Below are 27,349 nucleotides of genomic sequence, written 5' to 3' on the forward strand. Positions count from 1 at the left end.
TATTATCCAAGCAAATATAATTCAGATGATTATTTTTAATGACTGAGCACTTAGGTAAAGCCTGTGTGATTAGTAAAGCCTAAAATTTGGTAAAAATAATAACAAAATTAATGTTTTTTGTAAGTAAGCCAGTATCGAAATGTTATTTGTTTCTAAATATTTATTGAGAAAATCTACAAAGTCGACGAAAGCTTGACGGTAATTTTGTGAGCTCGTGAGCCGTCAACTACAATTTTTAAAGAACCCACAGTGGACTGGGTTTTCATTGTAAGAAACAGGTATGCTGTTAGATTTTAGCACAGATGTAAACTCACTTTCCAAACTGTTGTGGTCTCTATTAGTAGCATACTTTATTCACAACAACAACAAAATGAGTACGTACTGTGAAATACACATTCCTTCTTATGCTTCATCCATTCTCATACATTTAACTGAAGACCGCATAGTATTAGACGCGTGCTAAAATTGCCAGTCACTATTTTTTAAGTGTATCGCTAATTTATTGAACTGAATTTAATTCGAATGAATTTCATTTGAAGTATGTTTTGAGTACAGTCCTCTATCAAATTCAGACACTCAATTCACGAAGAAAATGTATGTCTACACTAACTTAACTGGGGAAACATAGCATCAAAGTTAGTTATGCCCTGAAATTGCAGCGAACCTTGGGCCTTACCCCAAAACTCATATATAAGACAAGCTGTAGATGTATTTGTATATAAGGCACGAATCCTAAACTTTTTTGCATCCTTTTCTTGTTTTATTGCTATGGTTTCTTCTGTTTATACTCATTCACTGAAGTGAAATGACCATTAAGGGCGTCGCAAATTGAAAAATGCGTTTTCCGATGTGGCAGAAATCATATTACCTAAAGAGTTAAAAAGCCGGAATTTTGAATGTAGATCCGCGCCGACCACTCAAGATCACAAGAGATAGCGGATATATCTGTATCTCCTAGAGTTTTGAAGCTAGAACACTGCACGTAAGCTAATGTTATGATTCTTTAAAGATTAATGAATTCGTGTAAAAAAGCTCTAGTCGAGAGTGCTCGACTACGAGATCCACTGAACCCTTCGAGTAATTGACATTCGCACATGCACACACACTGGCATACGCATGCACCCATAAACATGCAGTGTGGGCTTTATTATGATAACTTAATTGTTTAATAACTGTTCTTGAAGTATCTTCATGAAACTTTCGGATTATGATTATAATATAGATACGTATTCATTTGCCAAAGCACAAGTCTCAAGTATTTGAAATCCGCCTTTTAGAAAGGTGAAAGGGTGTGGATATAGGGTGGTAAATTTTAACAAAACCAGAAATTCTATAATATACATATGAATGTACATTAAAAATTTAAAGCTTTAAAGATAAAAATTTACTACTGATTTTCGATAATGGTTTTAATAAACAAAATTGTTGATTTCCGTTATTTAAGTATAGAATATATTTTATTGCTTAATTTTCTTTTTTTGATACTAATTACCTCTGTTACCTTTAATAAATGCATAGTAGTGCAAAAAGGCATTTAACTGCTGACATACAAAAATGATTGTGGATTTTATTGCTGGCCTACTCGGAGGTAAGAATTTAATCTCTTACCTAATTATGTTCTAATGTATCTTACCCTTTTAATATTGAAAATTTTTAATATATATATAGATATTAGCGACAGAATATAACTTGTAAATGCTTAGTCATTGTCATTCCGATTTGAGATACTCTTACCCATTGCTCTAATTTAAAATAGAAAAGATAAAACAGAATTTTCTGTTGTAATTGCTTTTGCATGTAACTCTTCGTCAATCAATCTTTATAGATAGTCCGTTTGTTATCTAAATTATTCCAAAATTAATTTCCAATGGTCCTGTCCAAGGATAAAAAAGATAAAGATAAGAGTCGGTACTCTCGACTAGAGCAACTTTTCTTAATTGAAGATTTTCAAATTTTATGTAGGATAGCAAAATTTTGTAGTTTTCATTAAATTAAAATCCATACAAAATTTTAGGTGCCGCAGGTGTACTTGTTGGACATCCTTTCGATACAGTAAAAGTTCACTTGCAAACTGATGACCCAAAGAATCCAAAATATAAAGGAACACTTCATTGTATGAAAACAATTTTACTAGTAGATAATATTCGCGGTCTATACCGCGGAATTTCCAGTCCAATGATGGGTATAGGCCTGGTTAACGCTATAGTATTTGGAGTTTATGGCAATGTACAGAAATTATCTGAAAATCCAAATTCCTTGATAACACATTTCAACGCTGGAGTAATGGCCGGTATAGCACAGAGCTTCATATGCTCGCCAATGGAGTTGGCGAAAACACGATTACAGCTGTCGAAGTATATTGATAACCAACCAAAATTTAAGGGACCCATTGATTGTCTGTTATACGTTCAAAAAACGGAAGGTATTCGAGGAACGTTTAAGGGACTATGGGCTACTGTACTAAGAGATATTCCAGGTAAAATGCGAAAACATAATTTATAAATAAAAGACTAGCATCAATGGTATTTTTAGGCTTTGCCAGCTACTTTGTTTCATACGAGTTTTTAATGCAACTCAAAGAAAAACCGAGTGTACCGTATGTGCTAGTAGCAGGGGGCTGTGCTGGCATGGCATCCTGGTTAGCCTGTTATCCTATTGATGTCGTCAAAACACATATGCAATCAGATGCCCTGGGAAAACGAGCTAAATATAATGGGCTCGTGGACTGTGCAATAAACAATTATAAGAAAGAAGGCATCCCGTTTTTTTTCCGGGGACTAAATTCAACATTAGTACGAGCGTTTCCCATGAATGCTGCATGTTTTTTTGTAGTTGCATGGGTATTAGATTTCTGTAAGAAAAATGGAATAGACATGGTCGAAAACTCGAACCAAAACCTAAATGTCGTTAACTTAGACAACTTGACTCATGCTTACTTCCAAAACGACCTTGGAACAGATGGCACACTTGTACGAAAAATAATCTCAGAGAGTGCTTCAGAGCAGCGTGAATCAGCACTTGAATCATCTAATGGGATATTTTTAGATTACTACCAAAATGATAAAATATATGAATGTAAAATACGAAACTCTCAATTGAATATTAGCAATACTACAAATCAATAATAATTAAATTATACATTTTTATAAATATATCGAACACATTTTTTTAGTAATTCCAAAATGATTAAATTCCTTACCTAGAACACTAATTAAACAAGTAAGAAGACTCTAGTCGAGACTGCTCGACTAGGAGAACCCTGCAATCTGATATTATAATCATTCTGTACTCTTATGCACATATACCATATATATTTGAAATGCGTTTTTTACAAATTGTATGCGCAGGGGGCGTGGTATTCAAAATCTGTAATCTACAGAATGTTTGTATTCATCATGTGTATATACACAGTAAATCTGAAGCTCCCAGGTCTAATAGTGTTCAAATGTGCCTGAAAAAAACCAAATCAATTTTTCGTTTATTCTTAATAAAAAAGTTATCGGACGATTTATCGAAAAAATAAGGCAAACTATTACTGCGATTGGTATACACGAGTATGCATTTCAAATTCTTCAGCTCACTAGCTTTTGTATCTTCTGAGATCGACGCACTCATACAGACATACAGACGGACGGACGGACGGATGGACAGGGCTATATCGACTCAGCTAGTCATCCTGATCAAGAATATATATACTCTATGGAGTCTGTGTTGATTCCTTCTGCCCGTTACAAACTTTTACACAAAAACATTATACCCTGATTTCCCATTTTCAATGGGTTCAGGGTATAAAAATGTAGTATCTGATCAGTGGGCAAAATGGGATGCGATTATCAATGCCTTGCATATTTGTATGTACATACATTTACAGGTGCATGCAAGTAAAAAAAAAGTGTAAAAAATGCAAGTGCACTTGTCAGTGAAGTCAGTCAATTCAAAACCCAAAATCGTTCGCACAATTTTAAGTGGAGGTAGGCACACGCCAATGCTAATGTCCCATGCTTACACACATGCACATACACACACGCACATATAAAGGCACAAAGGCAGTCAAAGGCTTCTACAATGATCACCCCATCATATGTGAGCATCGCGGCTTCTGCGTACACACAATCAAACATATGTATGTATGCATGTGTGAGTAATTCACAAGATCTACCACATGCGAATTCGGGGCTCTGAAATCGCTACAGGCAGCAAGAGCTACGCACACAGGCATACAAATGCTCATAATACATATAGTAACGGAGACTGTGTGTGTGCACGCTCGTCGCGAAAGCATTTTCACTATGAGCACCAACGCTTTCATACCCTTCCCACAATATCGAAGACACATATACATATTTTGTACGAGCTTGGCAAACGGTTTAAAGAGTTCGGTATACTCTTCACACAGAAGGGAAGGCATGGGTTCTTCCTGCGAAGAAATTTCAATTTTCGTGAGCTGCTGCTTGTGCTCACATGCATACACACATATACACATTTGAGAGAGCATAGAACATCGAGAGAGAGAGAGAGCAAGGGAAAGATTGAGCATAGAAGGATCTTTTGTTCAACATTTGACCATCTCGGTCGAGCGCGTGAAGCGAAATGATTGTGCTTTCGTATATTTTCGTTGCTCGAGCCTAAAAGTAATTCGCCGAGCGAATTCAAAGCAGTCTGGGGCGCTAAAGTCCCAGAAAAAGCGTGCAAAAAGCTTTCCACTAGTTGTCTAGTCTATGTGTTTTCTGGTTAGTGATTATATCTACTACACCTTCAGAGCTAGAGCTTCCAAATTTTAATTGAAGATTCATGTGTATTTTTTTATAATTTTGGATTTTGTTAAAATTTACCCCCCACCTCTAAATCCGCCCCCTCACCCTCACTTTTGTAAAAGCCGTATTTCAAGAGACTTGTGCTCGGGAATGCATACATTTGCACATTATGATCAAGTTCTGAAAGTTTTATTAAGATTCTACGTCTAGAAATTGAATTATTCAATAAATAAATTCTTATAATATTGCCCACATTGCAGCGCAGCCCAAGCGCCGTCACTGCTTACTGTGCATTTAGAAGAGTGCATTGTAATACGTGCGTTTGTATGTACATATGTCTGCTTAAAAGAAGTGTAGAGTGATTAGAATATCAGATTCGAGGATTCAGGGTATCTCCTAGTTGAGGCAAAGACTGACAAAAAAATATCCCCATCGGGTTAGTGATAATATTGTTATAATTTGCTGTACTTTTTGTAGTCTATTTAACTTTTAGTTGGCTCCAGTTTTGTCAATAACTTTCAAATAAACAAGTAAGGAAGCTTGAGTCGAAACTGCTCGACTAAGAGGTCTTCTGAACCCTAAAAGCAACTGATATTTCAATAATACACACACACTCACACACACATATACCGGCGATTGCGCTTGGGCAGCGCAGCAGTGTTGACAATATTTTGAGAATTCATTTGTTGAATAATTTAATTTCTAGACGTACGATCTTAAGGAAACTTTTGGAGCGTAATCATAATGATTAAATGTTTGTATATACCCAAGCACAAGTCTCTAGTATTTGAAATACGCATTTTACAAGTGTATAAAATGCATCTTAGTATACGTTTTAAATTTGGAGACTATCTTTAAAGATGTGGGAGATATAAATTTATAACTGATTGTCGATAAGGTTTTTTATCGATAATAAAATATCGAAATGAGTTATCGTTTTTTGGTGATAAACTCGATATGTGCGCGATATATACGTACATTTAAAAAAAAGTTGAAGTCCCTAGGACATATATCTTCTGAGATCTACGCGTTCATACATACGGACGGACGGACGGGCGGACAGACAGACAGCTCGTCGCCCTGATCAAGAATATATACACTTTGGTGGGTCTGTCACGCCTCCTTCTGCCTGTTACATACATTTTAACAAAACCATTATACCCTGATTTCCTATTTTCAACCCCCAACTGGGTCCATATTTTGATGCCCATTCACCAAAAGTTGCGGGTGGTTGGGCGCATTGGATACCAACAATTTAATACATATATGTATAAACATATACAAAATGAATGTTTGCACCTTATCCTCGCAAGAGATAGCAATCATTATTATTGTTCGGCGCAGCAGTTAATAAATGCTCTTAATAGTTAATAAGTTTCTCTTAAGTTAATCTCTTGCCTTTGCCATTCTCATTCTCTGTTAGTACACTCATGCACATATGTAAATTTCGGCTGCTCTGTTAATTGCATACTCCTACTTACTTCTATTCCTTAAACTTTGTACAAAAATAGTCTTCATTCGCGCAACATCTACAAATTTATCACTCTCGCATCGAATGACTGTGCAGCCAAATTATATGTACATAAGTGGAACTATTGGCTTGTACCACTAACCAGACAACACATAGACTAGACAACTAGTGGAAAGCTTTTTGCACGCTTTTTTTGGGATTTGAGCGCCCCAGACGGCTTTGAATTCGCTCGGCGAATTACTTTTAGGCTCGAGCTACGAAAATAGTGGTTAGTGCTTGTACATTAGCATTGTAATTGCAAGTGTTTTTTCAAAAGTGAACATAATTGATTAAATTTGTGACTAAAATGAATAAAATTAATAACTTAGAATCGAGTGCTGATCATGTACCTGCATCTCAGGGCACTTATTTAAAGCTTAAAATAAAAGCGCTTTTCGATGGGCTTAAAAATCTATATGCCGAATTGGACGTGGATAAATTAAGTCATATGGATTCGTGTGAATTACACGTGCTCTTGGACTCTATCGCCAAACTAGAGTCCAACTTCGATGCGGTTGAATCGGATTTTAAGTCCATATCTAGTGATTTACCTGCTAAATTTAAAGCAATGTTACTAAAATTTAAGGCCTTGGTTCAGCGCGAACTGGAAAGTTCAACAGCTTTCTTCGACGCTTAATAAAAGTATTACAAATACTCATCCAGCGCTCATTATGGCAAATCGGTCCCGTTTGCCGCAGTTGGAATTGCCAAAATTTAGTGGAACATATACTGGGGGAAAACTTTTTCTCTATGTTCAAAACGATGATAGATGCAGACTCTGATCTCAGCTCTATTGAGAAGTTCCAGCATCTTTGATCCTGCTTAAGTGCTTTGGATACCATCAACTCATTGGAAATAAATAAGGCTAACTATATCGTCGCTCTGGATATTCTACGTCGATTTGATAATAAACGTTTTATTTTACAGGCACGCATCAGAGCGATACTTGGGCTTGGGAAGGCAGATGCAACTGTGGGCAGGCTAAGGCAGTTGGCGGATAAAGCCACATCTCACCTTCGTGCTATGGATTCTCTTGCATCGCGGGAAGAAGTTGCTGATTGTGTCATCGTGCAAGCAGTGTTGCAGAAATTGAACAAGTACACTTAGGTCAAATGGGAGTAATGCTTATCGGCTAATAAGCTACCATCGATAACCAAGTTGTCAACATTCTCGCAAGAGTGGTGTCGAATGCTTAAAAATGTGGATCAAGTTTGGCAGGATGGTCAGATTGGCAAGTCAGGGAAGATCGTGAGTACGCATTTAAGAAAATCATTTGTTTCTACCAAGACTCCCATTCGTTGTGTCTTTTGTGAAGACACGAGCCCCATTTCAATGTAAGGACATAAGGAGGCCAAAGGACTCGCTCTGTGCCTAAATTGCTTAAGAAAAGGACATCAGTTGAAAGATTGCAAATCTAGTACCTGCTGCACTTGTCCATCGAAGCACCATAGTTTATTGCATTCAAATCAGTCTTCAGTAGTTACATCCAACACTGTCCAACAAACAAATGGTATATATCCCTCTGCCATGATTGCAATGTCACCTTCTTTGCCTTAACCTCATATATCGCCTCATTTGTCTTGTGTTGTGCTTCTAGCCGCTGCTATAATCCGAGCTGCAACATTCGTTCCGTGTCGTGTACTCTTAGACTCAAGATCTTAACTTTGTCACCACTCACTTCGCAAATTAGCTTCAGCTTAAAAAAAAAAATCGCTTGCTGCAGTTTCTGGCATTGAAGATGCCAATTTCTCAACTGAAGGATACTTTGTCGATCTCGTTCTGAAATCGCGGATTTCAGACTATTCAACTGTCATCACCGCAATCATCGCCCAGACAATGACTGACAATCAGCCTGGAATTTTAGTCATTTCGGCTGTTACCACATCTGGGCTTTTATTAAATGATCTTCTTATGTCAGGACCGACTATTCAAGCGACATTGTTTCACACACTCGTTTGTTTTCGCACATATGCCATTACACTTACAAGTGACATTGGTGAAATGTATAAGTGTGTGAAAGATTTAGAGCCTGATTCCAAACTCGGCGATAGCACCGATGTGACAAAAACTCCCGGACTCATCTGGGAGCCTCGAAAGGGTAGACTTGTATTCACTCTTGGCAAACACACCAAACGATCGGTTCTATCAACAATTGCGCGATGCTACGATCTGTTAGGTTTGATCGGACCAACATTAAATAGGGCGAAAATCATCTTGCAACGCATGTGGAGAGACAAGCTGCAATGGGATGAGAGTCACCCACAATCATTGGAAACGATTTGGAATGAATTTTGTAAGGACTTTCATCAAGTGAGCAAATTTCCTCGTTATGTACTCCAACTTAAAGCAAGAGTCTAACTACATGCATTCTGCGATACTAGCTTTCAGGCCTATGGCTCTTGTGTTTATGTTCGGTCATCGAAGAATAATGCTGTTAAAGTGCAGCTACTCTGTTCCAAGGCTAGAGTCGCCCCACTAAAAACCCTCACTGTGCCTAAGCTTGAGTTATGCGCTGCATTTCTGCTTGCGAACTTGATATGCTAAATAAAGAAACTGAACTTGTTGGAATGTGAGATGCATTATTGGTCAGACTCAGCTGGTATGAAGCATGTCTGCCTGAAATGCGTCAAAGAGTTTTGTTGTGGGCAAACCATGTAGACATCTCGTTGTCTTTTAATACATATGCAAATTCATTCGGAATAATGAAACGCATTTTTGGCTATGTTCATAAATTCATCCGGAAAATAAAATCACCTGAGTTATCATAAGGCTATCTGCGTCAAGGATCGTTCCTATTATATCGTCTTTTTCAAAGAGCTCAGTTGCAGCCGGAATACTCTGCCCTACAGAATGGAAAGAATATACACTCGTCAAGCGCCATTCTTTCGCTAATTTCGTTTATGGATGATTTTGGTTTACTAAGAGCTGGTAGTCGTTTAGGACACTTTTCTCTCGGCTTCGATGCGCGCCACCGAATCATCTTACCCAAAAATTAGGGATGGCTTTTCGCTATAATCTACAATCTTCATCAAAATGCATCATAATGCTGGACCGCAGGCTTTGCTTGCCTAAGGAGCGTGTACAGTGCTCGCCAGCAGTCACAATCACTGGAGTGGACTATTGTTTCAAATTCTACATTGGCGTGTTCGTTTGCTTTACAACCAAGGCCGTATGGCTGGAGCTCGCCAAGGATCTGTCGACAGCTGCTTTCTTAGGCGCCCTCAAGCGTTTCATTAGTACGCGTGGCATTCCAAAATGCATTTGGTCAGACAACCCAACCCACTTTTTGGGTGTACGGAACGAGTTGGCGGATCTGAGGCGTTTATTGTTGAGTCAGGAACATCGCAATGAAGTTCGCAGCTACTGTATCAACAACAGCTTCGATTGGCGTTCATACCTCCTCGTTCACCACATTTTGGCGGCCTTTGGGAGGCAGCTGTTAAGACCGCTAAAGAACACTTATATCGCTCTTTGGGATCGGCACTTCTTGGCTTCGACGAACTGCGCACATTGATGTGCCAAATTCAGGCTATAATCAATTTTCGTCCTCTTGTTCCAATTCCAGAAAATCCCGATGATCTTGGCGTTCTCACTCCAGGACATTTCCTGATTGGCCGACCACTCATCGGCTTCCCCGAACCAGACATATCTTGCATCGACATTATTCTACAACAGCGTGGAAAATGGCGTTCTGTCAAAATCAACGATGTCGTCTGCGTGAAAGACGAAAACCTGCCACCTTTGAAGTGGCCATTGCTGGATCTGATGGAGCCGTGAGAGTTGCTGATATGCGTACACCCACTGAAACTACACGTCGAGCTGTCTATAAGCTGTGCGTCCTTCCGGTTGATGATCCTGTTAAAAGTCATGGTCTTTTAACGGGGGAGAGGATGTTTGGCGCAGCAGCTAATAATTGCTCTTAATAGTTAATAAGTTTCTCTTAAGTTAATCTCTTGCCTTTGTCATTCTCATTCTCGGTTAGCGCTCTCATGCACATAACAAAGCACACATACATATGTAAATTTCCATAGTTCTATTCTTTTAAGCTCTGTACAAAAATACAAATAAACAGCTACTACAGACTCGGCATTGAATTAATAAATAATAAGCTAAAATAAATCGTATTAGCTTTTATTTGTGCCTTCGTAAATGATTGGAGTCAGCGTTGCCGAAAAAGCTCGGCAGCTTCAAACAATAAAAACTTTATCGAAAGCTAGTTATTTCATTATATCACTAACCAGAGAACACATAGACTAGACAACTAGTGGAAAGCTTTTTGCACGCTTTTTCTGGGACTTTAGCGCCCCAGACTGCTTTGAATTCGCTCGGCGAATTACTTTTAGGCTCGAGCAATGAAAATATACGAAAGCACAATCATTTCGCTTCACGCGCTCGACCGAGATGGTCAAATGTTGAACAAAAGATCCTTCTATGCTCAATCTTTCCCTTGCTCTCTCTCTCTCTCGATGTTCTATGCTCTCTCAAATGTGTATATGTGTGTATGCATGTGAGCACAAGCAGCAGCTCACGAAAATTGAAATTTCTTCGCAGGAAGAACCCATGCCTTCCCTTCTGTGTGAAGAGTATACCGAACTCTTTAAACCGTTTGCCAAGCTCGTACAAAATATGTATATGTGTCTTCGATATTACTTGTGGGAAGGGTATGAAAGCGTTGGTGCTCATAGTGAAAATGCTTTCGCGACGAGCATGCACACACACAGTCTCCGTTACTATATGTATTATGAGCATTTGTGTGCCTGTGTGCGTAGCTCTTGCTGCCTTTAGCGATTTCAGAGCCGCGAATTCGCATTTGGTAGATCTTGTGAACTACTCACACATGCATACATACATATGTTTGATTGTGTGTACGCAGAAGCCGCGAAGCTCACATATGATGGGGTGATCATTGTAGAAAGATTGAGCATAGAAGGATCTTTTGTTCAACATTTGACCATGGTTTTGTTAAAATGTATGTAACAGACAGAAGGAGGCGTGACAGACCCACCAAAGTGTATATATTCTTGATCAGGGCGACGAGCTGTCTGTCTGTCCGCCCGTCCGTCCGTCCGTATGTATGAACGCGTAGATCTCAGAAGATATAAGACCTAGGGACTTCAACTTTTTTTTTAAATGTACGTATATATCGCGCACATATCGAGTTTATCACCAAAAAACGATAACTGATTTCGATATTTTATTATCGATAAAAAACCTTATCGACAATCAGTTATAAATTTATATCTCCCACATATTTAAAGATAGTCTCCAACTTTAAAACGTATACTAAGATATATATATATACATTGTATACAATTTCGATTTTTTTTAAATTCGACTCAAGCTTCCTTACTTGTTTATTTGAAAGTTATTGACAAAACTGGAGCCAACTAAAAGTTAAATAGACTACAAAAAGTACAGCAAATTATAACAATATTATCACTAACCCGATGGGGATATTTTTTTGTCAGTCTTTGCCTCAACTAGGAGATACTCTGAATCCTCGAATCTGATATTCTAATCACTCTACACTTCTTTTAAGCAGACATATGTACATACAAACGCACGTATTACAATGCGCTCTTCTAAATGCACAGTAAGCATGGATTCTCTTGCTTCGTGCTATGGATTCTCTTGCATCGCGGGAAGAAGTTGCTGATTGTGTCATCGTGCAAGCAGTGTTGCAGAAATTGAACAAGTACACTTAGGTCAAATGGGAGTAATGCTTATCGGCTAATAAGCTACCATCGATAACCAAGTTGTCAACATTCTCGCAAGAGTGGTGTCGAATGCTTAAAAATGTGGATCAAGTTTGGATCCCATTCGTTGTGTCTTTTGTGAAGACACGAGCCCCATTTCAATGTAAGGACATAAGGAGGCCAAAGGACTCGCTCTGTGCCTAAATTGCTTAAGAAAAGGACATCAGTTGAAAGATTGCAAATCTAGTACCTGCTGCACTTGTCCATCGAAGCACCATAGTTTATTGCATTAAAATCAGTCTTCAGTAGTTACATCCAACACTGTCCAACAAACAAATGGTATATATCCCTCTGCCATGATTGCAATGTCACCTTCTTTGCCTTAACCTCATATATCGCCTCATTTGTCTTGTGTTGTGCTTCTAGCCGCTGCTATAATCCGAGCTGCAACATTCGTTCCGTGTCGTGTACTCTTAGACTCAAGATCTTAACTTTGTCACCACTCACTTCGCAAATTAGCTTCAGCTTAAAAAAAAAAATCGCTTGCTGCAGTTTCTGGCATTGAAGATGCCAATTTCTCAACTGAAGGATACTTTGTCGATCTCGTTCTGAAATCGCGGATTTCAGACTATTCAACTGTCATCACCGCAATCATCGCCCAGACAATGACTGACAATCAGCCTGGAATTTTAGTCATTTCGGCTGTTACCACATCTGGGCTTTTATTAAATGATCTTCTTATGTCAGGACCGACTATTCAAGCGACATTGTTTCACACACTCGTTTGTTTTCGCACATATGCCATTACACTTACAAGTGACATTGGTGAAATGTATAAGTGTGTGAAAGATTTAGAGCCTGATTCCAAACTCGGCGATAGCACCGATGTGACAAAAACTCCCGGACTCATCTGGGAGCCTCGAAAGGGTAGACTTGTATTCACTCTTGGCAAACACACCAAACGATCGGTTCTATCAACAATTGCGCGATGCTACGATCTGTTAGGTTTGATCGGACCAACATTAAATAGGGCGAAAATCATCTTGCAACGCATGTGGAGAGACAAGCTGCAATGGGATGAGAGTCACCCACAATCATTGGAAACGATTTGGAATGAATTTTGTAAGGACTTTCATCAAGTGAGCAAATTTCCTCGTTATGTACTCCAACTTAAAGCAAGAGTCTAACTACATGCATTCTGCGATACTAGCTTTCAGGCCTATGGCTCTTGTGTTTATGTTCGGTCATCGAAGAATAATGCTGTTAAAGTGCAGCTACTCTGTTCCAAGGCTAGAGTCGCCCCACTAAAAACCCTCACTGTGCCTAAGCTTGAGTTATGCGCTGCATTTCTGCTTGCGAACTTGATATGCTAAATAAAGAAACTGAACTTGTTGGAATGTGAGATGCATTATTGGTCAGACTCAGCTGGTATGAAGCATGTCTGCCTGAAATGCGTCAAAGAGTTTTGTTGTGGGCAAACCATGTAGACATCTCGTTGTCTTTTAATACATATGCAAATTCATTCGGAATAATGAAACGCATTTTTGGCTATGTTCATAAATTCATCCGGAAAATAAAATCACCTGAGTTATCATAAGGCTATCTGCGTCAAGGATCGTTCCTATTATATCGTCTTTTTCAAAGAGCTCAGTTGCAGCCGGAATACTCTGCCCTACAGAATGGAAAGAATATACACTCGTCAAGCGCCATTCTTTCGCTAATTTCGTTTATGGATGATTTTGGTTTACTAAGAGCTGGTAGTCGTTTAGGACACTTTTCTCTCGGCTTCGATGCGCGCCACCGAATCATCTTACCCAAAAATTAGGGATGGCTTTTCGCTATAATCTACAATCTTCATCAAAATGCATCATAATGCTGGACCGCAGGCTTTGCTTGCCTAAGGAGCGTGTACAGTGCTCGCCAGCAGTCACAATCACTGGAGTGGACTATTGTTTCAAATTCTACATTGGCGTGTTCGTTTGCTTTACAACCAAGGCCGTATGGCTGGAGCTCGCCAAGGATCTGTCGACAGCTGCTTTCTTAGGCGCCCTCAAGCGTTTCATTAGTACGCGTGGCATTCCAAAATGCATTTGGTCAGACAACCCAACCCACTTTTTGGGTGTACGGAACGAGTTGGCGGATCTGAGGCGTTTATTGTTGAGTCAGGAACATCGCAATGAAGTTCGCAGCTACTGTATCAACAACAGCTTCGATTGGCGTTCATACCTCCTCGTTCACCACATTTTGGCGGCCTTTGGGAGGCAGCTGTTAAGACCGCTAAAGAACACTTATATCGCTCTTTGGGATCGGCACTTCTTGGCTTCGACGAACTGCGCACATTGATGTGCCAAATTCAGGCTATAATCAATTTTCGTCCTCTTGTTCCAATTCCAGAAAATCCCGATGATCTTGGCGTTCTCACTCCAGGACATTTCCTGATTGGCCGACCACTCATCGGCTTCCCCGAACCAGACATATCTTGCATCGACATTATTCTACAACAGCGTGGAAAATGGCGTTCTGTCAAAATCAACGATGTCGTCTGCGTGAAAGACGAAAACCTGCCACCTTTGAAGTGGCCATTGCTGGATCTGATGGAGCCGTGAGAGTTGCTGATATGCGTACACCCACTGAAACTACACGTCGAGCTGTCTATAAGCTGTGCGTCCTTCCGGTTGATGATCCTGTTAAAAGTCATGGTCTTTTAACGGGGGAGAGGATGTTTGGCGCAGCAGCTAATAATTGCTCTTAATAGTTAATAAGTTTCTCTTAAGTTAATCTCTTGCCTTTGTCATTCTCATTCTCGGTTAGCGCTCTCATGCACATAACAAAGCACACATACATATGTAAATTTCCATAGTTCTATTCTTTTAAGCTCTGTACAAAAATACAAATAAACAGCTACTACAGACTCGGCATTGAATTAATAAATAATAAGCTAAAATAAATCGTATTAGCTTTTATTTGTGCCTTCGTAAATGATTGGAGTCAGCGTTGCCGAAAAAGCTCGGCAGCTTCAAACAATAAAAACTTTATCGAAAGCTAGTTATTTCATTATATCACTAACCAGAGAACACATAGACTAGACAACTAGTGGAAAGCTTTTTGCACGCTTTTTCTGGGACTTTAGCGCCCCAGACTGCTTTGAATTCGCTCGGCGAATTACTTTTAGGCTCGAGCAATGAAAATATACGAAAGCACAATCATTTCGCTTCACGCGCTCGACCGAGATGGTCAAATGTTGAACAAAAGATCCTTCTATGCTCAATCTTTCCCTTGCTCTCTCTCTCTCTCGATGTTCTATGCTCTCTCAAATGTGTATATGTGTGTATGCATGTGAGCACAAGCAGCAGCTCACGAAAATTGAAATTTCTTCGCAGGAAGAACCCATGCCTTCCCTTCTGTGTGAAGAGTATACCGAACTCTTTAAACCGTTTGCCAAGCTCGTACAAAATATGTATATGTGTCTTCGATATTACTTGTGGGAAGGGTATGAAAGCGTTGGTGCTCATAGTGAAAATGCTTTCGCGACGAGCATGCACACACACAGTCTCCGTTACTATATGTATTATGAGCATTTGTGTGCCTGTGTGCGTAGCTCTTGCTGCCTTTAGCGATTTCAGAGCCGCGAATTCGCATTTGGTAGATCTTGTGAACTACTCACACATGCATACATACATATGTTTGATTGTGTGTACGCAGAAGCCGCGAAGCTCACATATGATGGGGTGATCATTGTAGAAAGATTGAGCATAGAAGGATCTTTTGTTCAACATTTGACCATGGTTTTGTTAAAATGTATGTAACAGACAGAAGGAGGCGTGACAGACCCACCAAAGTGTATATATTCTTGATCAGGGCGACGAGCTGTCTGTCTGTCCGCCCGTCCGTCCGTCCGTATGTATGAACGCGTAGATCTCAGAAGATATAAGACCTAGGGACTTCAACTTTTTTTTTAAATGTACGTATATATCGCGCACATATCGAGTTTATCACCAAAAAACGATAACTGATTTCGATATTTTATTATCGATAAAAAACCTTATCGACAATCAGTTATAAATTTATATCTCCCACATATTTAAAGATAGTCTCCAACTTTAAAACGTATACTAAGATATATATATATACATTGTATACAATTTCGATTTTTTTTAAATTCGACTCAAGCTTCCTTACTTGTTTATTTGAAAGTTATTGACAAAACTGGAGCCAACTAAAAGTTAAATAGACTACAAAAAGTACAGCAAATTATAACAATATTATCACTAACCCGATGGGGATATTTTTTTGTCAGTCTTTGCCTCAACTAGGAGATACTCTGAATCCTCGAATCTGATATTCTAATCACTCTACACTTCTTTTAAGCAGACATATGTACATACAAACGCACGTATTACAATGCGCTCTTCTAAATGCACAGTAAGCAGTGACTGCGCTTGGGCTGCGCTGCAATGTGGGCAATATTATAAGAATTTATTTATTGAATAATTCAATTTCTAGACGTAGAATCTTAATAAAACTTTCAGAACTTGATCATAATGTGCAAATGTATGCATTCCAGAGCACAAGTCTCTTGAAATACGGCTTTTACTAAAGTGAGGGTGAGGGGGCGGATTTAGAGGTAGGGGGTAAATTTTAACAAAATCCAAAATTATAAAAAAATACACATGAATCTTCAATTAAAATTTGGAAGCTCTAGCTCTGAAGGTGTAGTAGATATAATCACTAACCAGCGAACACATAGACTAGACAACTAGTGGAAAGCTTTTTGCACGCTTTTTTTGGGATTTGAGCGCCCCAGACGGCTTTGAATTCGCTCGGCGAATTACTTTTAGGCTCGAGCTACGAAAATAGTGGTTAGTGCTTGTACATTAGCATTGTAATTGCAAGTGTTTTTTCAAAAGTGAACATAATTGATTAAATTTGTGACTAAAATGAATAAAATTAATAACTTAGAATCGAGTGCTGATCATGTACCTGCATCTCAGGGCACTTATTTAAAGCTTAAAATAAAAGCGCTTTTCGATGGGCTTAAAAATCTATATGCCGAATTGGACGTGGATAAATTAAGTCATATGGATTCGTGTGAATTACACGTGCTCTTGGACTCTATCGCCAAACTAGAGTCCAACTTCGATGCGGTTGAATCGGATTTTAAGTCCATATCTAGTGATTTACCTGCTAAATTTAAAGCAATGTTACTAAAATTTAAGGCCTTGGTTCAGCGCGAACTGGAAAGTTCAACAGCTTTCTTCGACGCTTAATAAAAGTATTACAAATACTCATCCAGCGCTCATTATGGCAAATCGGTCCCGTTTGCCGCAGTTGGAATTGCCAAAATTTAGTGGAACATATACTGGGGGAAAACTTTTTCTCTATGTTCAAAACGATGATAGATGCAGACTCTGATCTCAGCTCTATTGAGAAGTTCCAGCATCTTTGATCCTGCTTAAGTGCTTTGGATACCATCAACTCATTGGAAATAAATAAGGCTAACTATATCGTCGCTCTGGATATTCTACGTCGATTTGATAATAAACGTTTTATTTTACAGGCACGCATCAGAGCGATACTTTTGCTTGGGAAGGCAGATGCAACTGTGGGCAGGCTAAGGCAGTTGGCGGATAAAGCCACATCTCACCTTCGTGCTATGGATTCTCTTGCATCGCGGGAAGAAGTTGCTGATTGTGTCATCGTGCAAACAGTGTTGCAGAAATTGAACAAGTACACTTAGGTCAAATGGGAGTAATGCTTATCGGCTAATAAGCTACCATCGATAACCAAGTTGTCAACATTCTCGCAAGAGTGGTGTCGAATGCTTGAAAATGTGGATCAAGTTTGGCAGGATGGTCAGATTGGCAAGTCAGGGAAGATCGTGAGTACGCATTTAAGAAAATCATTTGTTTCTACCAAGACTCCCATTCGTTGTGTCTTTTGTGAAGACACGAGCCCCATTTCAATGTAAGGACATAAGGAGGCCAAAGGACTCGCTCTTTGCCTAAATTGCTTAAGAAAAGGACATCAGTTGAAAGATTGCAAATCTAGTACCTGCTGCACTTTTCCATCGAAGCACCATAGTTTATTGCATTAAAATCAGTCTTCAGTAGTTACTGTCCAACACTGTCCAACAAACAAATGGTATATATCCCTCTGCCATGATTGCAATGTCACCTTCTTTGCCTTAACCTCATATATCGCCTCATTCGTCTTGTGTTGTGCTTCTAGCCGCTGCTATAATCCGAGCTGTAACATTCGTTCCGTGTCGTGTACTCTTAGACTCAAGATCTTAACTTTGTCACCACTCACTTCGCAAATCAGCTTCAGCTTAAAAAAAAAAATCGCTTGCTGCAGTTTCTGGCATTGAAGATGCCAATTTCTCAACTGAGGGATACTTTGTCGATCTCGTTCTGAAATTGCGGATTTCAGACTATTCAACTGTCATCACCGCAATCATCGCCCAGACAATGACTGACAATCAGCCTGGAATTTTAGTCATTTCGGCTGTGTGTGAAAGATTTAGAGCCTGATTCAAAACTCGGCGATAGCACCGATGTGACAAAAACTCCCGGACTCATCTGGGAGCCTCGAAAGGGTAGACTTGTATTCACTCTTGGCAAACACACCAAACGATCGGTTCTATCAACAATTGCGCGATGCTACGATCTGTTAGGTTTGATCGGACCAACATTAAATAGGGCGAAAATCATCTTGCAACGCATGTGGAGAGACAAGCTGCAATGGGATGAGAGTCACCCACAATCATTGGAAACGATTTGGAATGAATTTTGTAAGGACTTTCATCAAGTGAGCAAATTTCCTCGTTATGTACTCCAACTTAAAGCAAGAGTCTAACTACATGCATTCTGCGATACTAGCTTTCAGGCCTATGGCTCTTGTGTTTATGTTCGGTCATCGAAGAATGATGCTGTTAAAGTGCAGCTACTCTGTTCCAAGGCTAGAGTCGCCCCACTAAAAACCCTCACTGTGCCTAAGCTTGAGTTATGCGCTGCATTTCTGCTTGCGAACTTGATATGCTAAATAAAGAAACTGAACTTGTTCGAATGTGAGATGCATTATTGGTCAGACTCAGCTGGTATGAAGCATGTCTGCCTGAAATGCGTCAAAGAGTTTTGTTGTGGTTCTATGTGCTATGTTCATCCGGAAAATAAAATCACCTGAGTTATCATAAGGCTATCTGCGTCAAGGATCGTTCCTATTATATCGTCTTTTTCAAAGAGCTCAGTTGCAGCCGGAATACTCTGCCCTACAGAATGGAAAGAATATACACTCGTCAAGCGCCATTCTTTCGCTAATTTCGTTTATGGATGATTTTGGTTTACTAAGAGCTGGTAGTCGTTTAGGACACTTTTCTCTCGGCTTCGATGCGCGCCACCGAATCATCTTACCCAAAAATTGGGGATGGCTTTTCGCTATAATCTACAATCTTCATCAAAAGCATCATAATGCTGGACCGCATTCTTTGCTTGGAGTGATTCGACTGCAGTTTTGGCCCATAGGCGGCATGAAAGCTGTTGCCCGAGCATTGCGAAAATGTATAATTTGCTGCAAATCCCTGGGCAAGGTAGGGATTTTGATTGAGCATATAATGGCGGACTTGCCTAAGGAGCGTGTACAGTTCGCAGCTACTGTATCAACAACAGCTTCGATTGGACGTTCATACCTCCTCGTTCACCACACTTTGGCGGCCTTTGGGAGGCAGCTGTTAAGATATAAGAACACTTATATCGCTCTTTGGGATCGGCACTTCTTGGCTTCGACGAACTGCGCACATTGATGTGCCAAATTCAGGCTATAATCAATTTTCGTCCTCTTGTTCCAATTCCAGAAAATCCCGATGATCTGGCGTTCTCACTCCAGGACATTTCCTGATTGGCCGACCACTCATCGGCTTCCCCGAACCAGACATATCTTGCATCGACATTATTCTACAACAGCGTGGAAAATGGCCTTCTGTCAAAATCAACGATGTCGTCTGCGTGAGAGACGAAAACCTGCCACCTTTGAAGTGGCCATTGCTGGATCTGATGAAGCCGTGAGAGTTGCTGATATGCGTACACCCACTGGAACTACACGTCGAGCTGTCTATAAGCTGTGCGTCCTTCCGGTTGATGATCCTGTTAAAAGTCATGGTCTTTTAACGGGGGAGAGGATGTTCGGCGCAGCAGCTAATAATTGCTCTTAATAGTTAATAAGTTTCTCTTAAGTTAATCTCTTGCCTTTGTCATTCTCATTCTCGGTTAGCGCTCTCATGCACATGCATACAAGCATAACACACATACATATGTAAATTTCCATAGTTCTATTCTTTTAAGCTCTGTAAAAAAATGCAAATAAACAGCTACTACAGACTCGGCATTGAATTAATAAATAATAAGCTAAAATAAATCGTATTAGCTTTTTTTTGTGCCTTCGTAAATGATTGGAGTCAGCGTTGCCGAAAAAGGTCGGCAGCTTCAAACAATTATATAAATTTTTTTTTTTTAATCTCTTGGCCAAAATATAAAATGGTTGAAAACAGCTTATTTCCAAAAGCTGTTTTTGCTTTCCAGTGATTTTTTAGAAGAAAGTTTCATCATGAAACTAACGCAGCATGTATCATGACAGCCGTCGAATTATCTTACTCTGAAGTCAATTTCCGTTTTAATAAAGGACCCGCATCGTTCTAATTTAATTGCTCGCGACGTTCCTAGATCGTTCCTTTTGAGTAAAGGGTATGCCGAAATCTCAACAGCGTTTGTCACGTTCATACAAAGTGTTAGCGTTTTCATGATTATTTCTAGGAAGGGTATGAAACCGTGAGAGCAACTCTTGCTGCCTGCGCAGATTGTAAAGCCCATACGGACTGACATATCCACTTCATACAGATTTACATACATATATATAATTATATCTAATCTTGTTTATAAATGCGTGTACCGATAAAATACTATAATTAAGCATACAAGTCAACACCAGTCAATGCATGGCACCTCCTCTTCTTCCCTATCCTCAACTGAATGCTTCTGCTTCCCAATACAGCTCTCTACCATTCCCGCCAACTTTTCCTAAACCACCAACACCGAAACCACTGACACGATAACCGCCGCTGCCGCTCAGTCTCTACGATGTCGACGTCGCAACCGCGACGCAAAATAAAAAAACCGCCGCCTGACTAAGGGCAGGCAGATCGCATTTGTAGCTGAACGAAATCAGACGATACTTTAAATAACAACTGTTCAAACATGAACATACATAATAATAAAAATAGAGACAGTACTCGAATAACCTGCGCGTTATCCGACACAAAGTAATAAATATGTCATCCCTTAGTTGCAGCGACCAATGCAGCGTCAAATATATGTAAATGTAACGTGAGCCTGGGCCCAAAGATTCAAAAAAAAGGGACACTTAAGTAAACATCTGGGCACTTGTTTGTGTGAGAAAATGCACCCTTCCAGTGACTGGAAGTAGTTTTAAGAGTCTCTGTTAGGTATATAAGAACTAGGATTTTAAGCAATAAAGAGTTCAGTTAAGATCTTGAATTCGGCAAATGTGGAGTGTTTTTCATTTTAACGCTCTAACATTTTGGTCCTTCGGCGTTCTCTGTGTTTTCCCCCATCCGTGGTAAGAGACACAGAGAAAGGAACCAGCGTCTTAATGCTGATAGTTTTAAAACTCAGCTTAAGACAAAATATAGTATATTACTCTGTTTTCCCCCGCCAGTGGTAAGAGACAGAGTATATACATATATAAACTAAAAGTGGTGCTCAAATTTAAAAAAAAGAAAATTTGTAGTGCTGGTGGGTCTGCATTCCCAAAAAGGGACTAGACAAAAAAAAAAAAAAAAAAAAAAAAAAAAAATTTTAAAAATCCGAAAAGTTCGGTTCTCTCGTGAAGTGCGGAGAGAGAAAAACAAAAAACAAAAACAAAAATTAAAGTAATTCTGTTCTCTCGCGCAAAGTGCGGAGAGGCAGAATACTACCAAAAGGTTTCTGTTCTCCATCCAAAAAGAGAGACAGAGTAAAACTACAGCGAAATTCGACGAAAGAAAGCGACTCATCAGAACCGTCAGTGGCCAACGGGAAGAGGAATATCACCAAGATCATCAGGCGCCCCCTTCAGAGAAGACTGGATCAACAGGAGGACAGCGCGGATAAGATAAAGATAAGTCGTAGTTTAATTTTTTTTAATAAATATAAATAAAAATAAAAAGAATGCTGTCAGAAAAAGTGATAAAGCTCTTGAAAATGCAATCGGACTTAGTGTCCAGATTGAAAAAACTAGACTCATCTGAAGAAATTAGGCCACCGAGCGAAATTTTAGGAGAGTTAGAAAAAATAAAAGAAGAATTAGAAAATAATCATACCTTATTGTTAAAAGTAGGGGTAATAGACCATGCATACTTTAACAATAAGGAATTTGATAAAGCGATGAAAAGCATACAAGATTTGAAATTAGAAATTATGAGGGCTGAGAAAGAAGAAGATAAAGATGTGAAGCATGTTAGAGCAGTCACAGTTCACAAAAGCTCTGAAGAAGAAGTAGAGTTTGAAAGCAAAGTCGAACAGTTAAAACTATATTTAGTAGAAGTATATGAGGACATTGCAAAAGGAAACGTAGGAATCTTCGAGATTCGAAAGAATAAAATTAAATATTTATGGAATAAAGTTTCAAAGCTAGTTCAGGAGCTAAGAAATAAATATGTGTCAAACAAAATGTTTGACGAAGAAGTTAATGAATTAGATTTTGATGTGCAAAATGCAATCAGTGCGTTAGAAGCCAAAAAAGGCACCCCAATTCAACCCATAATCCACGAAAAAATGGATAACCTTCCGGGTCTACCAAAAATTCAAGTCCCAATATTTTTTGGAGATGTCAAAGATTGGGATTTATTCGCTGAATTATTTTGCGACCTTATTGATAGAAGAGAAGATTTAACTCCTTCTATCAAATTCAGTTACTTAAAATCCTCATTACGAGGAGAAGCAAAGAGCATGGTTGCTCATTTATTAACGGGGTCCGCAGATAATTATTCTACCGCTTGGGAATTACTTACCAAGCGATATGAAAATAAAAGGAAAATTTTTTCGGAACAATTGAACCGAATAATGGACCTTCCAAATTTAAATATTGACTCATCCAAAAGTATCAATTATTTTATTGATACAATTAATGAGTCAATACATATAATTAAAAGTAAGGCTCAACTTTCAGAAGAAGTTGATAAAATCTTTGCACACATAATACTAAGAAAATTTAGTAAAGAGGCACTTCAATTATACGAAAGCCAAATAAAAAAGACAAAAGAAATACAATTACTGACTGACGTAATAGACTACTTAGATCAGCGACATTGTTCATTATCCACTTCAAATAAGGAGGAAAAGAAAATTCACTCTGGTTACAATTGTCCTATATGCAAAGTAGTAGGTCATAGTACCACGCAATGCACGAAATTTAAGGCAATGGTCCCAAGAGAAAGATTGGATGCTGCAAGAAAGATACAGTTATGTTTGAGGTGTTTAAGACACACGAATACTAATAGGTGTACAAGTAGCATGAATTGTTACTTTTGTAAGAAGCCTCATCATACAATGTTACATATAAATACAGAAAAAGTTAATACAGTAGTAACAAATGAAAAGGCCTTATTAGCCACAGCGATAATTAAAGTTAAAGCAATAAAGGGGAATTATATTAACTTAAGAGCCTTAATAGATAGTGGATCTCAAAAAACAATTATATCTGAGGAGGCCGCACCGTTGCTAAATTTACCCAGAATCAGAAATGAGACAGAAATAAGTGGTGTCTCATCAGAAAATACTTGTAGGTCGAAACACAAAGTTAAGCTAATAATAAAACCTAGAGAACCAAATAAAGAACAGTTTAGGGTTGAGGCCATCATATTATCAAAGTTAATGAAGGCTCTCCCAGTTAGTAAAGCAAATATAGACATGACTCAATGGCACAATTTCACTTTAGCTGATCCACAATTTTATAAACCAGGTCGTGTAGACATAATAATAGGTGCAGACTTATATCCACACGTACTAAAAGATGGGATAGTAAAGATAGATGGATTACTTGGGCAAAAGACTGAATTTGGTTGGATTGTATCAGGTTGTACAAAATCAAAAGGTAAAACAACGATAGTAGCGACAAGTATTGCAATAGAAGACCTAGATCGGTTCTGGGAATTAGAAAACGAAGAAGAAGAAGATGTCAAAGAGATAGAATTTTGTGAGAAAAATTTTCAGAATACAACAAAAATTGATTCAAGGGGTAGATATGTTGTAACAATTCCGTTCAAAGAAGAAAATGAATTAGGAGAATCAAAGCCACAAGCTATAGCTCGATTTCTTAGCTTAGAGAAAAAGCTGCAAAAAAATGAAAAATTAAGAACAGACTACACAAATTTCATGAACGAATACTTGCAGTTAGGACATATGATATCTACAAATAAAGAAGGAAAATATTATTTACCACATCAGGCAGTGTTAAGAGATAGTAGTCTGACAACGAAGCTAAGGGTAGTTTTTGACGCATCTGCAAAAACAACAAATAAGAAAAGTCTAAATGACATTATGTGGACGGGACCAAGAGTTCAAAAAGATATATTTGACATTATATTAAAATGGCGACGCTGGGAATATGTAGTATCAGCAGATATAGAAAAAATGTATAGGCAAATAAAAATAGCAAAACATGACCAAGAATTTCAATATATTGTCTGGAGAGATTCTCCAAGTAAAAAACTAAAGAACTTTAAGCTTACCACAGTCACTTATGGTACTGCATCAGCTCCTTACTTAGCCACTAGAGTTCTTTTAGACATAGCCAATAATTGCAATAACGCAACAATTAAAGAAATAATTAAAACAGATTTTTATATGGACGATCTTATGACAGGCGCTGAGTCCATACAAAACTGTAAAGAAATTGTTGAATGTGTTTCCAGTGAACTAGCAAAAGTAGGATTTAATCTGAGAAAGTGGATTTCAAATAAATCAGAAATAATTGAAGAAATAGACAGAAATGAAGAAAATAAGGTGTTAAGCATTGAAGAGAATGAGTCAATAAAAACATTAGGTCTACAGTGGGAACCCCTCAAAGATGAATTCAAATTTAGTTTCACTGACAACAATATTAAAACAATAAATAAAAGAACAGTCTTATCAACACTTGCTAAAATATATGATCCCTTAGGGTGGTTAGCTCCAGTGACCATAATAGGGAAACTGTTTATGCAAAAGCTATGGCTAACTGATAAAAAATGGGATGAAGAACTATCCAAAGAAGAAATCAAAGAATGGAAAGAGTATCAAGATAATTTGAAACATCTACAAAACCTAAGAATACCTAGGTGGGTCAAAATACAAAAAGATATTGAAGTACAGTTTCATGGGTTTGCTGATGCTTCTGAAAAAGCCTATGCAGCAGTAGTATATGCCAAAGTAGGTAATTCGGTAATGATATTAGCTAGTAAATGTAAAGTTAATCCCAAGAAAAATCGTAAAACTATTCCCAAATTGGAACTATGCGCTGCCCATCTTTTGACAAAACTCATTTCTAAAATAACAGAATCGATTAAAATTAATGTTGAAATCTTTGCGTGGAGTGATTCCACTATCACATTAGCTTGGATCCAAAACGGATTGAATAAAAATAAATTCATTAGAAAAAGAACGGATGAGATTAGGAAAATGTCAGAAATTAAATGGAATCATGTAAAATCAGAAGACAATCCAGCAGATATAGCATCCAGAGGAATCAATACTTATAAATTAGTAGAATGCGAAATTTGGTGGAATGGGCCAAAGTGGTTAGCCAAATCAAAGAACCATTGGCCAAAAGAAGAAGAAAATGTAGATGAAGAAAAAATAAGTGTGAACACTATGATAGAAAACTCAGAAAAGAATATAATAGGTGAATTAATCAAACGATATTCTTGTATGCAAAAATTACAAAAAGTAGTAGCATTTATTATTAGATTTATTAAAATCATAACCAAAAAAACGATACAAAAGCCACAAAAATATATAACAGTAGAAGAATTAAATAACGCTAGAATATTAATTATTAAACAACAACAAGCATGTCAGTTTAGAACAGAAATAGGAAAGCTGTTGGGGAAAAAATATTTACAAAATAAGAGTAAACTAATTAGTTTGAATCCATTTTTAGATGAAAAGGGAATACTTCGAGTAGGAGGAAGATTAGAGAAAGCTAGTATTGGATTTGACGTAAAGCATCCAATTATTCTTGACAAATGCCATTTAGTTAACTTAATAATTAAAGATGCGCACACTATCACTCTGCACGGAGGTATTAATGTAATGAGAAACTATATTCAAAGAAAATATTGGATAATTGGACTCAGAAACTGTCTAAAGAAATACTTACGTAATTGTATTACATGCACTAGATATAATCATACACCCACACAACAAATAATGGCAAATCTCCCTATGAATAGAATTACAATGTCATACCCATTCTTGAATACGGGAATAGACTATGCAGGGCCTTATTATATGAAATGTTCTAAGTATCGTGGGCAAAAAATGTATAAAGGGTACATAGCATTATTTGTGTGCATGGCAACAAAAGCTATACACTTAGAAGCAGTTAGTGACTTAACGTCAGATGCATTTTTAGCTGCAATGAGAAGATTTATTGCAAGGAGAGGAAAATGCTTAAACATATATTCTGATAACGGTACAAATTTTGTAGGAGCAGCTAAAAAACTAGAAAAAGAATTTAAGAAAACAATTCAAGAAAATACAAAAATTTCTTCAACGTTAGAAAAAGAACAAATAAAGTGGCATTTTATCCCGGCGGCAAGCCCTCACTTTGGAGGAATCTGGGAAGCGGGAGTAAAATCAGTAAAATATCATTTAAAAAGAGTAATAGGAGATAGCAATTTAACCTTTGAAGAAATGACGACCAAATGATAATGGTACACCAAAGAACAGAATATTTAGTGTATAACTTCGAAATTGATTCTTACCACTTAATGGCCGAAGCCACATTAAATAAATGCAAAAAATGGCAACCAAACAAGCTCATATGTGAAGGTAACTGGCCCTGGGATAATGCCAACGATAACAGCTGCGAAATATCACCATTCAAGCCAAACCGACCGGCGAACTGTATCTATCAAACATTAGTTCATTCAAAAACATACTGGGTTGAATTGGAAGGTAAAAGTAGGTGGTTATTTAAAGTACCGATTAATGAAAAGCTAAGCGTACGATGCAAGGGAGCACAGCAAGAACTAATAGAATTACCAGAACAGGGTGTGTTGAAAATGAAATCAGATTGCACAGCTCGATCAGGAGATAAGACCATAATAGCTCATAATAATGATATTCACACTGAAAGAT

At 38.2% G+C, this 27,349-nt stretch overlaps 1 protein-coding gene, 1 long non-coding RNA gene and 1 pseudogene across 2 annotated transcripts in view; all 3 read left to right on the top strand.

Annotated features, from left to right (window-relative positions):
• The window catches only part of LOC149091982 (uncharacterized), a 202,016-nt gene extending 193,883 nt beyond the window's left edge, over positions 1 to 8,133 (top strand). The window contains exon 2 of the long non-coding RNA XR_016196455.1: positions 3,577 to 8,133. This is a non-coding gene — a long non-coding RNA (uncharacterized LOC149091982). The remainder of the gene's footprint in view (positions 1 to 3,576) is intronic.
• LOC108649552 (mitochondrial basic amino acids transporter) lies at positions 1,519 to 3,795 on the top strand. The gene is made up of 3 exons (XM_030390609.2): positions 1,519 to 1,588; positions 2,015 to 2,476; positions 2,533 to 3,795. The coding sequence occupies exons 1-3, from the start codon at positions 1,555 to 1,557 to the stop codon at positions 3,123 to 3,125; spliced, it is 1,089 nt and encodes a 362-aa protein (XP_030246469.1). The 5' UTR covers positions 1,519 to 1,554; the 3' UTR covers positions 3,126 to 3,795.
• An 8,560-nt stretch (positions 8,134 to 16,693) lies between the features above and the next one.
• Positions 16,694 to 18,426, top strand: LOC149091993 (uncharacterized; annotated as a pseudogene).
• The last annotated feature ends 8,923 nt before the right edge of the window (positions 18,427 to 27,349 follow it).

The sequence above is a fragment of the Drosophila navojoa genome, chromosome 3 (genome assembly GCF_054131105.1).
Source record: "Drosophila navojoa isolate 15081-1374.11 chromosome 3, UAZ_NAV_1.0, whole genome shotgun sequence".
Classification (NCBI taxonomy): domain Eukaryota; kingdom Metazoa; phylum Arthropoda; class Insecta; order Diptera; family Drosophilidae; genus Drosophila; species Drosophila navojoa.